Source organism: Dromiciops gliroides, chromosome 3 (genome assembly GCF_019393635.1).
Source record: "Dromiciops gliroides isolate mDroGli1 chromosome 3, mDroGli1.pri, whole genome shotgun sequence".
Lineage (NCBI taxonomy): Eukaryota > Metazoa > Chordata > Mammalia > Microbiotheria > Microbiotheriidae > Dromiciops > Dromiciops gliroides.
The window spans coordinates 258,716,248-258,729,415 of NC_057863.1; the positions used below are offsets into that span (position 1 = coordinate 258,716,248).

Below are 13,168 nucleotides of genomic sequence, written 5' to 3' on the forward strand. Positions count from 1 at the left end.
TGGGGAAGTGATTTAAAATTAGAGTTCTCAATTTTATTTTCTGTGTTCCAGTTGGATATATTACACAACAGATGTACATTCTTTCAGTAGTAATAGCACTATTGTAAAGTTGGCATACAATCTTAATATAGTTCTACATACTTACTACTTTATTAGTTTCTGGGTATATAAAGAGGAATATAAAGACAGTCTTGCTTTCATGAAGCTTGCAGTGTGATAAAATGTACACAGATAACTATCATATAACTTAAGTAATTTTTTTTTTTTTAGTGAGACACTTGTAGGTTTAAGTGACTTGCCCAAGGTCACACAGCTAGTTAGTGTTAAGTGTCTGAGGCCGGATTTGAACTCAGGTCCTCCTGACTCCAGGGCTGGTGCTCTATCCACTGGGCCACCTAGCTGCCCCAACTTAAGTAATTTTTAAATGCATATTGTAAGTTACAGTGGGATGAGGATCTCTTTTAGTTGAGGAGATAGGGAAAATTTTATGGAGTAGTAGGCAAGCTGGACAATGAGCAAAGGAAAGGGTATCAATAGACAGAAATTGTTTGGGAAGCTATTTTAGAAACCATTTTCATTCTAGGGAACAGTGGAATTTCTCTGGATGAGATTGTGCAACAGTGAATAGTTCGTTTGTCTGGAGTATGAAATACATGAAATAAGAATGGAAAAGCGGAGGGAGAAGGAATAAACATTTATATAGTGTGCCAGACATTGTGCCAAATATTTCTTACAGATATCTAATTTGATCCTCACCACAGTTTTAGAAAATAGGTGCTATTATTATCCTCATTTTGCAGTTGAGAAAACTGAAGTAAACAGGTGAAATGACTTGCCCAAGGTCATACAACTAGTATGTGTCTGTGGCTGGATTTGAACTCTAGTCTTCTTGACTCCAGGTCCAGTGTTCTATCCATTGAGCCACCAGCTGCCCTTGGGAAGATGAATTGGAGCCATATTTAGGATGGACTTGAATCCAGGCTAAGCTTGTGTTTTATTTGGTGGGTTATGGAAAGCTATCAAATTTTTTAAAAAATAGAGGTGGTATCTGTCCTATTATTTTAACAATTGTGTGAAGCTAGATTTGAGAGAAAAGAGTATCAAGAAGGATACTAGATAACAGTGGTCCAAATTAAGAGGAATAATAGCCTAAGTAGCATCAGTTAATCAAGAAAATTAAGTGCCAATTAACATGTGCCAGACACTGTTAGGCATGGGGAATACAGAGAGAGGCAAAAATAAAAAGTCCCTTCCCTTGAGGAGTTTACATTCTGTTTTGGGATACATATACACATAATGAATATATACAAAGAAACTACTATACAGCATTTGAAGACAGATACATTTCATAGAATTGACAGAATTTGGCAAATTACATATGGGGCATGATAAATATAAATACATATCTTAAAGTTCATACCCTTTAAATTTTTATCCCAATTAGGTCTTGTCAAATAAACATGTGGCACCTGATCATCTGTTGCAAATCTGTCAGCGTATTGGCCCTATACTGGATAAAGAAATTCCACCCTGTATTTCCAGAGTTACATCTTTACTTGGTGCAGGAAGGCAGTCTTTGCTACGTACTGCAAAAGGTATCTTATTTTAAGAAATTTTGGGTTATATTTAATAGTTTTAGTAAGTTGTATGATTTGTGAAGTAATATATTGTAAGCAAATTGTAACTTATAGGTTATGAAATAATTTTTGGTTTTTAGTTTTAACCTGAAATGACAATATTATTGAGCCCTTTTTAATGCTTTTAAACCTTCTGTCTTAAGCATAAAATCTAAAGGGTTAAAGATGATAGTGTTAGGGTCATAAAAGCTAAATTTCATTTTTAGAGGCATTTCTGAGATCTTTCTAAAGTTGTGGATCAGAACCATAACTCAATTTAACATCTTCACTATGTTTCTCCTTAGCTATTTATTAAAATGATTGAAGTATTTCTGTTTGATACTCATGTTCTGATAATCCTTTGATATGTGATACCTGAATATCCTGATGTCAGAATTTTTTTAAAAAGTATTTTTTTAATCATCACCAAAATTTAATACCCCATGTATATTCAAAACTACAGTATCTTTCTTAAGGACTACTTTGTAAAATGAATGAAATTCTCATTCTTTTTCTTAGTTTTGCATAAATAACTTTTACCTATCAGCGAAATAGTTGATTAACTATTTTCAAGGCTGTTAAATAGAAATTACACAAGTAATATCAGTTAAAATGCTTGTTAAGCTTACTTTATGAGGGTTTTAAAATTTTATTTGTGATACCCTATATGTTTATATGTGCATGTGTGTGTGTGTATATATATATGTGTGTGTGATGTATATTTGTTTGATATGTCCAAAAAGTCTTTAGTGCAGTTTTATACTTTAATAAGGTCAGAAGTATAACTACAGTTGTCCAGTCATGTTTGACTCTTTTTTTTTTTTTTTTTGGTGAGGCAATGCGGGGTTAAGTGACTTGCCCAGGGTCACACAGCTAGTAAGTGTTAAGTGTTTGAGGCCGAATTTGAACTCAGGTCCTCCTGAATCCAGGGCTGGTGCTCTATCCACTGCACCACCTAGCTGCCCCCATGTTTGACTCTTGATGATTTCTTTTGAGGTTTTCCAAAGAATGGAGTTTTAATGCATACATGACAATTTTGATGTGACCTAAGAAGAAAAAGAAAAAGAAGATAAGGTGACAGATAAAAATGGAGGTAAAGCAAGTGGCCAAGCAAAAGATCCACCTCTGCTGATCCAGCAGTCTAAGAAAATAGCATCCAGAATGCACATACAGTACATAATGACAGAATGTTTGTATTATTAAAATTACAATTTATTATTCAAAGAAATTTAAATAATTAAACATTATGGTAACTTTTTTCTGATTTTGTAGCATTTATGCTTCTGAAGTTACTAAAGCTTAAAACTACACTAAAACTTTTAAGACATTTTGCATAATGTCTGTTTTAGTGTTATATGGAATAATTAGCTCAGATGTTTTACCTGATGTTTGAAGGAATCACTTGAATCTTTTCACATACATTGCCAGAAAGTTAGCATCTAACTTTAGGTTGAACACCTTCCAGTCATTCCTTTAGTGAGATGATTTGTGCCATGTTCTAGTCTACCCTAATTATCTAGTTGTTGTTTTTTTGTTGTTGTTGTTGTTGTTGTTGGAATCTTACTCTAACTTCTACACATTGGTCCTAATTTTTTCTTTTAGAACAACATTGAATGAATAAAACATTTATTAAGTGCTTGCTTATGTGCAAGCACTTGTGCTAACAGTTGGGGATACAAATAGAAAAAAAAGATAGTCCTTCCTCACAAGCTCACATTCTATGGAGAGAGGGGAAGTATAAACCCTTCATATATATGGAAATAGCCAAGATCTTCCCTTCACTCCCTTCCCCACCACCATTTTAATTATTATCTCCTTTATGTTAAATATTCATAATTCCTTTAATCCTTATGTGACATAATTTCATATTAGACATGGTCATTTTGGATATATTGCAAATTGTCCTTAGGACATATTCTGCTTTGTTAATATTTTTACTAAAATGAGGCAACATGTGGTGGAAAGATCACTTGACTTGGAGTCAGACCTTGGTTCAAGACCTGGTTCTACTATTTACTAGTTGTATAAGAGGGACAAGTCACTTAACCTTTCTATATCTTAGTTTGCTCATATAAAAATAGAAATAATACTCGTTTTCCTGTTATTACAATCCTAGCCATTTAAACTACTCCAGAGTGGAATCAGCTGCCTCTTGAGGTGTAGAGGCTCCCCCCTTGTTAAGAGAAAATTAGGTGTGGATTGGACTAGATGACTTAGGAGGAGGTCCCTTCCAGCTCTTAGATTCTGTGATACTTCTACTCTATTTAGAGATTTTGTGGGTTTCAAATGATAATGTGTGTAAACTGTAATTGTTCCAGATAAAGTCTTACTAGTGTGTTTTCTTAGTGGAATTAGATTACCTTCTCCATTTTTCAGTATTTCTGTAATATAGCCTACAATGGCATTGAATCGTTTGGCAGTTATGTTATATATAGTTGTCTCGTACTGAATTTTTAGTCAACAAAGTCCGATCTTGTTATTTGTGCAGTTTATTTTTTCCCCTTAACATTATCCTTATTAAATTTCTTCTTATTAGATTTGACCTGTTATCTCAGTCTGTCAAAATGGTTTTTTGAATACTGGTTCTGCCAGAGTTTTAGACCTGAAAGGGACCTGGGAAGTCATTCAGTTTAGTGCCTTTATTCAGAGAAGTTAATTGATTTTACTTGTCCAGTGTAACAAGCTAGTAAGTGCCTGAATCTGGGATAATAGTTGTCCCTCTCAGTTTTTAACTAACTGAAGAGTTTATAATCTTTGAACATACACAATGGTGCATTATGTCATTTTTATGAATTCAGCTGAAAATCTCAGTGAAGAAGTATTAGCACTAGGGGCAGCTAGATGGCACAGTGGATAAAGTACCGGCCCTGGAGTCAGGAGTACCTGAGTTCAAATCCGACCTCAGACACTTAACACTTACTAGCTGTGTGACCCTGGGCAAGTCACTTAACCCCAATTGCCTCACCAAAAAAAAAAAAAAGAAGGATTAGCACTTTCTACCTTAAGCCCATTTGAATTCTTTGTTCTAATTAATGATTATAATCATGTATAATAGCGCTTGTTTTTGTTTGTGATAGTTTATTTTGGCCCTCTGAGGTTACTTTAGCTAAAAAAACAAAACAAATTTTCCTTTTTGCTTTATGCAAATTTGCCTGCCTCTCTGCAGCCTTTTAAAAGTTGTGTCCCGGGGCAGCTAGGTGGCACAGTGGATAGAGCACTGGCCCTGGATTCAGGAGGACCTGAGTTCAAATCCGGCCTCAGACACTTGACACTTACTAGCTGTGTGACCCTGAGCAAATCACTTAACCCCAATTGCCTCACCAAAAAAAAAAAAAAAAGTTGTTTCCTAGTCATACAGACTAGGCTTCTTTTGTTTCGTACTCAATAAATGGCTCTTTTCTAATTTTGCTCTTCCCCTGAAAATACTCTATTTCCCCTCATATTTCATGGGTCTCCATTCTTTTCACATGCCCATCCCAGTGTAATTGGGTTCAATGAGTATTGCTTCAAAGTCTACTAGATTGGCTACACTCCAAGATGTTGCTAATTATATCCTATTAGATTACTTGCCTATGTACCAGTACTGTGAAAGATAGCTTGTACATGGTTTGTCATCATGGTGATGATGATAATGAATCGATTTATGTAAAACATAACTTTTTTCTGCCCTTCTGGGAGATTTAACCTCTGTGGAAATTTTATATTTTACCACACCTCTATTTTACCCTTCCTCTTCCTCATATTAAAGCTGCTGCTCTTGTCCATCATGGGTTTTATTTTCAAGAGAAACAATTTAAGAGAAAATATTTGCTTCAAATTTTTATTGCTTCTCGAGTGTTAAGGATGAGAAGGGAAAACCTTGTAGAATAGTTTTCAGACTGAAATCTTATATCCTTTGCTTTGTTGTACATAATGTTTTACAATCATATTGTTTAAATTTTAAGTTATCTCTTTGGTTTGTGAGTTCTTTAAGCTTTTAATTACAACATTCATTGTATTATGGAAATCTTTAAAAACACTTTCTCTTAGGAATAACCCGCAAGGTTTTTTGACATCTAAAATTCATTTTAAAGATTGCCGGGCTACAGTTTGGAAGGGCTCTGCTTTTGCTGCTCTTCATAGAGGAAGACCACCTGAAATGCCTGTAAATTATGGTTCCCCACCAAACCTTGGTAAGTTTATCTCTCAGCCATTTGTTGAATTTCTTAACAGATTTGGATACATATAAATATACAATTGGTAAATAGTCGCGATATGAACAGATATGTTTTCAGAGGAAGAAATCAAAGCTGTCAATAGATGAAAAAAAATGCTAAGTCTCTGATAATTAGAGAAATTCAAATTAAACCAATGAGGTACCACACACCCATCATATGGGCTAAGATAACAAAGAGAAAATGACAGATGCTAGAGGGGATGTGGAAAAATAGGTGTACTAATCTGCTGTTGGTAGATTTGTGTGAACTGATCCAGCCTTTCTGGAGAACAATTTGGAACTTTGCCCAAAGGACTGTAAAACTTTGTATGCCCTTTGACTCACTCAACTATACCACTATTATATCCTAAAGAGATCAAATAAAAAGGTCTCACATTTACAAAAATATTTATACTGTCTCTTTGTGGGCAAAGAATTGGAAATTGGAGGGATACCCATCAATTGGGGAAATGACTGAACAAATAATCGTATATGAATGTGATGGAATATTATTGTGCTGTAAGAAATGATGCAAGGATGCTTTAAGAAAGACCTGAGAACTTAAATGAACTGATGAAAAATAAGCAGAAGAGGAAAAACATACCCAATAATAGCAATATTATAAAAATTTTCAACTGTGACAAACTTAGTAACTCTGATCAGTATAGTGATCTACCTCAGTTTCAAAGGACTCAGGATGAAACACACTTTCCACTTCCAGATAGAAAACTGATGGGATCACAGTGTAGGTCAAAGCATATTTTTTTCCTCTCCTTTTTGTCTCTTCCCTTCTCTTCCCTCAAAATGGCTAATGTGGAAGTATGTTTTCATGACTTCATATGTGCAATGGATATTAAATTCTTCCCTTCTTAGTGAGTGAGGGAGGGGGTAGAGGAAGGCAAAGAATTCAGAATAAAAAAAAATTGAAAAAATAAAATTTTATATGTAAGACTTTCCCTTAACCATTTTAATTGTTTTATATTGTAGTGGAGATAAATCGTGGAAGACAACTTACAGGATGTGCCTCATTTAACACAGCATTTCCAGGAAGTATGTATCAACATATAAAAATGCACAGGAGGATTCTGGGACATCTCTCTGCTGTTTACTGTGTTGCATTTGATAGGACAGGGCACAGAATCTTTACTGTAAGTTAATTTTATAAACTTAATGTCTTACCTCCTATAACAATTTACTAATCTAGAATGGCAAAAAAAAATCATTAAAGTTGAATGTAATGGTTTGGAATTCTATTAATTATACCTTCCAGGTCTTTAAAGGAAAACTGGGGTAGGCATATTTATATCTGAGTTTAGATATGCCAAGCTTTTTATTTTAGTGAGGCAATTGGGGTTAAGTGACTTGCCCAGGGTCACACACCTAGTAAGTGTCAAGTGTCTGAGACCGGATTTGAACTCAGGTCCTCCTGAATCCAGGGCTGGTGCTCTATCCACTACGCCACCTAGCTGCCGCCCCCCCCCCCCCCCCCCCCCCCCCCGCCCAAGTGCTTTTTAAAAATTATTTGGGGTAGGATTTTAGGGAATAAAAGTGGCTGGTGCTCTAAAAGGGAGAAGAGTAGTAGACTAGTTAAAATGAAGGGGCTATTTGGGCCATCAGTTCTTAGAGGAGTCATGCATTTTATAATCGGAAGGAAATTTAAGACATCAATCCTCGAGATCAGTTCCGAACTTCAGATAAGTAAGAATATAGTAGTACCCTTTCTTTTCATTTTCTTCTTTTTCTTTTTTTTTTCCAAACTGATAAAGTTACTGAGACCTAGGTAGATTAACTTTGGGGTTTTTTTGGTTGTTTTTTTTGTGAGGCATTTGTGGTTAAGTGATTTGCCCAGGGTCACACAGCTAGTAAGTGTTAAGTGTCTGAGACTGGATTTGAACTCAGGTCCTCCTGACTCCAGTGGATAGAGCACTCTATCCACTGCGCCACCTAGCTGCCCCATTGCAGATTAACTTTGGAACCTTTAAAGCTAGACTTAGCCACTCACTTTCAGTCTGCAAAATATGGATCAAATTTTGTTAAAAACAAACTTGGAGGGGCAGCTAGGTGGTGCATTGGATAAAGCACCAGCCCTGGATTCAGGAGGACCTGAGTTCAAATGTGGCCTCAGACACTTGATACTTACTAGCTGTATGACCCTGGGCAAGTCACTTAACCCTCATTACTCCGCAAAAAACCAAAGAAACAAAAACAAAATTGAAATTTTTTAGTTTTACTGGAATTTGCCATCCATCATCTGAAATTAGTGGGGCATAGAGTGGACAGATTTTAGGGAGTCCATGGACTTAGATGGAGAAAATTTATATTTTCAGTTTAACTAACTTCTAACTGAAATTAAGTTTTTCTTTCAGTTATAACTGTAGGCAATACATTATACTGGGAGGAGTTCCATAGGTTTCACTCCTGTGCCAAATGTTTCCATAATACAAAAGAGATTAAAAACTCTTGGCTTAGGACTTGTGTAAAGTCTAAAATTCTAGCTGTGATGTTTAAAATCTAATGTGTGGTCGCCTTAAGATAGAAAAGCCTTAGCACCAGTCTTTGGGCATTAAGCGTTTATTAAAGTATATTAGGAGTGTAAGGGGCTAAAATTCTAGCTAGTCTGTCTAAGATATCTAATGAGTGGTCGCCAATAAATTATAAGCTTTAGCAAGAGTTTAGACTTTTAAGCATTTATTAAGGAGAATAGGAATTTGATGAAGAGAGAGAAAGGCCTAGATTCAGCTGTCTATCTCAGGAAGTCAATGTCTCCAGCTCTTCTCCCCCCTGAGGTTCTCCAGAAAAGAGTGCGAGAGAGCAAGCCTCACCTCTTTTATAGACAGTACCCACGAGCAAACATCACTTCCTGACGCCAAAGAAAACCGCATGCCTTGCCTGCAGACACCTTCTCCTCATGGCAGAGCTTTCCTACAGTAGGTGGCGTCACTCCAATCGTTACAGTTCCCCCTATGTTTCTTTGAGGAACACACATTGTTTCCTTGATGAAACAGTCAAAAATAATAGAATATAATACCCTGTGCTAACAAACAATATGTTAATAACAATATAGAAAAGGGAGAAAGGGGAAAGTTTGTCCAGAGCGCTTTGACACTGGCCTGCAGAGGGAGGGCCTCTGCAGAGAATATATGTTACAAATGGTGTATATAATAACAGAAGAAAAACAAAACCCAACAAAACAAAACTGTTCATTTAAAGTCTTTGAAAGTCTTTTCTCAGATGATTCTTGGGATGCCCTCTGGGTGTAGTAGTGGAATGGAAGTCTTTTCAGGGGTTGATGTGTGGATGCTGGTAATCAGACCGGAAATTTTCCTACAAAATTGAGCTTAACACAACTTTAAAATAGCTTTGTCTATAATCAAATCAAACAATGAGAGTTCTTAAAAACATGTCTAAGGGAGTTCAGAATCTTAGTTGTTACACATGAAGCATATAATAAAACAAAAACTGAAACATTCTCTAAAACTTAATTTTACTACAGTCCCCCCTTGTGCAGGGTAAATTGAGAAGACAATTGCTGCGATACTAATTTTTAAAAAATAATTTTTGTCTTTGTTTCATCACTTTTTGCATCATTTGCCTAATTATCCTCATGCCATTATGAGAAATTTAAAAATCTAATATAATTGGTAACAGATGTCAAGGCCAAATCCAACACTGTATTTATCATGACACCTGAGATAATTATGGGGGTTACCATAAAAGAACAGAGAAATGATGGGATATGAGTATTCCCACACTGCAGTATGCCAGCCTTAAAATAGGTGGATGGGATAAATGTCCATGCCACCAAATATATTGGAGAAAACTGAGTCAGACTTAATCAGATGCATGGGATTGAGACGTCCATGGCATCAGGCATATAGGAGGGGGCATAGAAGCCAGGTGTGGTATGCAGCCATCTGTACAATATTGTGGGGAAAAAGTAAACCAAGGAAACCAATCTCAACATTTGTCAAAAGCCATTCCTTCGGCCGTACCTTGACTTCATGCATGACTCCCCTCATGTGACAGTTCAATGTCTGCTCTTGCATGTATTCCTCTTGTGATTGGATGTTATCTTGACCAACTGGCATCTGATAACTCAGAATGAAGGCAATTAATATCTTAAATGATAAGTTCTCATAATCCAAGTCTCATAAGGATTTAAAAATTGAGGATAATGATTGCAAAAAATGTGAATGTACCTTGACTCAGAATATAATATATAATTATGCAATAATTTCAAATAATAACTCTAAATAATAACTTCTAAGTATACAATTACTTTTGTGAAAAATCAGGACATATTTAAATACAAGTTAAAACACAACACAATCTTAATTTTTTTTTTTTTAGTGAGGCAGTTGAGGTTAAGTGACTTGCCCAGGGTCACACAGCTAGTAAGTGTTAAATGTCTGAGGCCGGATTTGAACCCAGGTACTCCTGACTCCAGTGCTCCATCCACTGCGCCACCTAGCTGCCCACAACACAATCTTAAAGAAAAGTTTGTTTTTTTTTTTAAAGAAAACTTTTACAAATGTTCCCCTCTTTTTAAAAATATGCTTATCAAAAATAATACTTCTAGAATCAATTTACACTTGCCATGGCAACCAGTTTGCCAGGGGAATGCTTTATAGAGTTCGATCAAATAATCAGTTGAGAGAAAAAAATAAAAACAAACTCAGAATATGGGAGCACAATATTCCCAGAATTAACATTGTATTATGAAATCAAAATCATCTTGCATTGTCTTAAAATAGAGATAAATGAATACAACAAAATTCACATGGAAGAATAAAAGACAATGAAATTCAAAGTAGGGAAATCTAAATGAAAATGAACTTAACATTAATATGAGTATTACAAATAGACAGTACCCATGAGCAAATGTCACTTCCTAACGCCAAGGAAAACTGCATGGCTTACCCTCAGACTCCTCCTCATGGTGGAGCTTTCTTACAGTAGGTGATGTCACTCCAGTCATTACAGGAGTTAGCAGACAGAGAGAGAGAGGGAGGAAAAACAGCCTTCATCTAGCTAAGAGAGAAAGAGTCTTCCTCCCACTCATAGCTGGTTCCTGAACGAAAAGACCTAGATCCTTAGCTTCTTCTCCCAGAAGCCCCCTGTGAAACAGGAAGCAGGGCTGTCCTCACACACAGCTCCAAGCTAATTGGCTGGTAGGACTGATTGACATGACTCATATGCAGTAGACACAACTTCCCAACATCACACCTTTGAAACCCCAGAAAGGTCACTTCCGGACGCTGAAGTTACCTGTTTTCTTTTCAGGCCTGACTCTCACAATGTCCCTCTCAGCAGGGGGCGTGGTTCCAATTCTCACACTTGGAATTTTTTGCTAACTTTATGCCAACAATAAGATTTGACCTATTATTGTTGCATCCCATGCTGGATATTGTGGCTGGTAAAAGATAAAATGATTGAGGAAACAAAGGTTAGCTCTTCCAAGCATATCGATTTATTAAGCAGTACATGCCAGTTGCCTAACAAAGCAGGACTAGACCTTGTCAGCTAAGGTCTGGACCCTCAATACAGGGTGAGACAGACTTTATACATTAAAAACAATTAAATAAAACTAATTAATTAAAAGCAAAGAATAAATATTAGGTAATTTGATTTCTAAATGAAAGATTAGGGACTAAGTTGGAAGGGAGAGGATGAACAGGTGCCATGACCTGAATTCAGAAAAAGAGGTGTCTCACTTATCCCCAAGTGTTTGTGAATAAGGAAAGGAATATGAACACAGTAACTGATAAGTATAGGGCTAGTTTTTAGATATGACGTATGGGTTACTTGAGATGTACAATTGTAAGAAAAATCCTTGCATCAATCTTTGTATCTGACCAGATAACGGGTCAGCATAACCTAGGTCCTTAGTTAATGGTCTCTAAATAGCAGATAGAGGCAGTTAAGTTTCCCAGCCAGGCAGGGCTAGGATCAAGCAATGTATTATGATTTTCTTCCAATTCCTACATTTGAATAAAGTTTTCTCATAGGACAGAATTTGGACTAGATCCATAACTGAATAGAAAAGGAACTGAACTAGCTTCAGAATTGAGTCACAAGATGGAATCATTGTGGTTCACTCAGTTACCACAATTCTACCCATTGCTGCCCTAATCTCAATTCCCTCAGTACTAACCTAGAATCTCTATAAAGAGCTATGAATTATGTAGAAGAAAAATATTATGGCTATATTCAGTGATATTAAAGTTTCATTATTTGGCATGCTGTTTTTAGAGGAAGCTAAATTTTAAGAGGTTGGGGAGGACAATAATTACATATTTGATCTTATAAATGAATGATTTCTTTTAAAACGATTTAGACAGCTTAATATGCTAATTTGAATGAATACATTTACTTTGTGGTGTTTTTTTGTGTATTTCTTTTTTAGGGTTCAGACGATTGTTTGGTAAAGATATGGTCCACACATAATGGCCGATTGTTGGCCACATTAAGAGGCCATTCTGCAGAAATTTCTGACATGGCTGTGAACTATGAAAATACTATGATTGCTGCAGGAAGTTGTGATAAAATAATTAGAGTATGGTGCTTGAGAACTTGTGCCCCAGTTGCTGTGCTTCAAGGACACACTGGCTCAATTACGTCTTTGCAGGTAAAATTGAGTGTCTTTGTTTTTGCATAATCTCTTTTTTTTGCATGAGCATAGTAGTTGAATGTGATGCTTTTACAGTCTGGCAGGGATGTAAAAGTATATACTCTGTTAGGGCAGAGGCTCTTTCTGTTTTTATCTTTGGGTTTTTTTGTTTGTTTGTTTGTTTTTGGTGGGGCAATGGGGGTTAAGTGACTTGCCCAGGGTCAAACAGCTAGTAAGTGTCAAGTGTCTGAGGCCGGATTTGAACTCAGGTACTCCTGAATCCAGGGCTGGTGCTTTATCCACTGTGCTATCTAGCCGCCCCCTGTTTTTATCTTTGTATTCCCAGCAATAGCTCAGTGCCTTGCACATGGTAGAATTAATTAAATGCTTGTTCAATGAATAAACTGGCATATGTGTGTATATCTTAAATTGAATTTATTTTTATATATTTTACATATATTTATATGAGTGTATATGTGTTTACATATATATGTAAAATTTATACTTGAATTTATTCATTGACATAATAAAATTTAAATTGAATAAATATATAAATAAAATTTAAACAGTAAATTAATGGTGAAAAGTTAGGCAAATGGTTTTTTTTTCTCTTTTGTCTTCCACCTCTTTTAGGTTCAGTAAGCATTTTTAAGTGTTCCCATTACTTTAAGAATTTAAATCTTTGTGAACTAATAAAAACTAGGAGTTTTATTATTGATTCATCATGATTCAGAAAGGTGGCACAGG

At 35.8% G+C, this 13,168-nt stretch overlaps 1 protein-coding gene across 1 annotated transcript in view; it reads left to right on the forward strand.

Moving 5' to 3' along the window:
* BRWD1 (bromodomain and WD repeat domain containing 1) overlaps positions 1 to 13,168 on the forward strand; it is a 158,911-nt gene that overhangs the window by 26,461 nt on the left and 119,282 nt on the right. Inside the window, 4 exon segments of the mRNA XM_043991457.1 lie at positions 1,445 to 1,595; positions 5,690 to 5,788; positions 6,799 to 6,959; positions 12,218 to 12,439. Of these exon segments, the coding sequence (XP_043847392.1) occupies positions 1,445 to 1,595; positions 5,690 to 5,788; positions 6,799 to 6,959; positions 12,218 to 12,439 (633 nt within the window).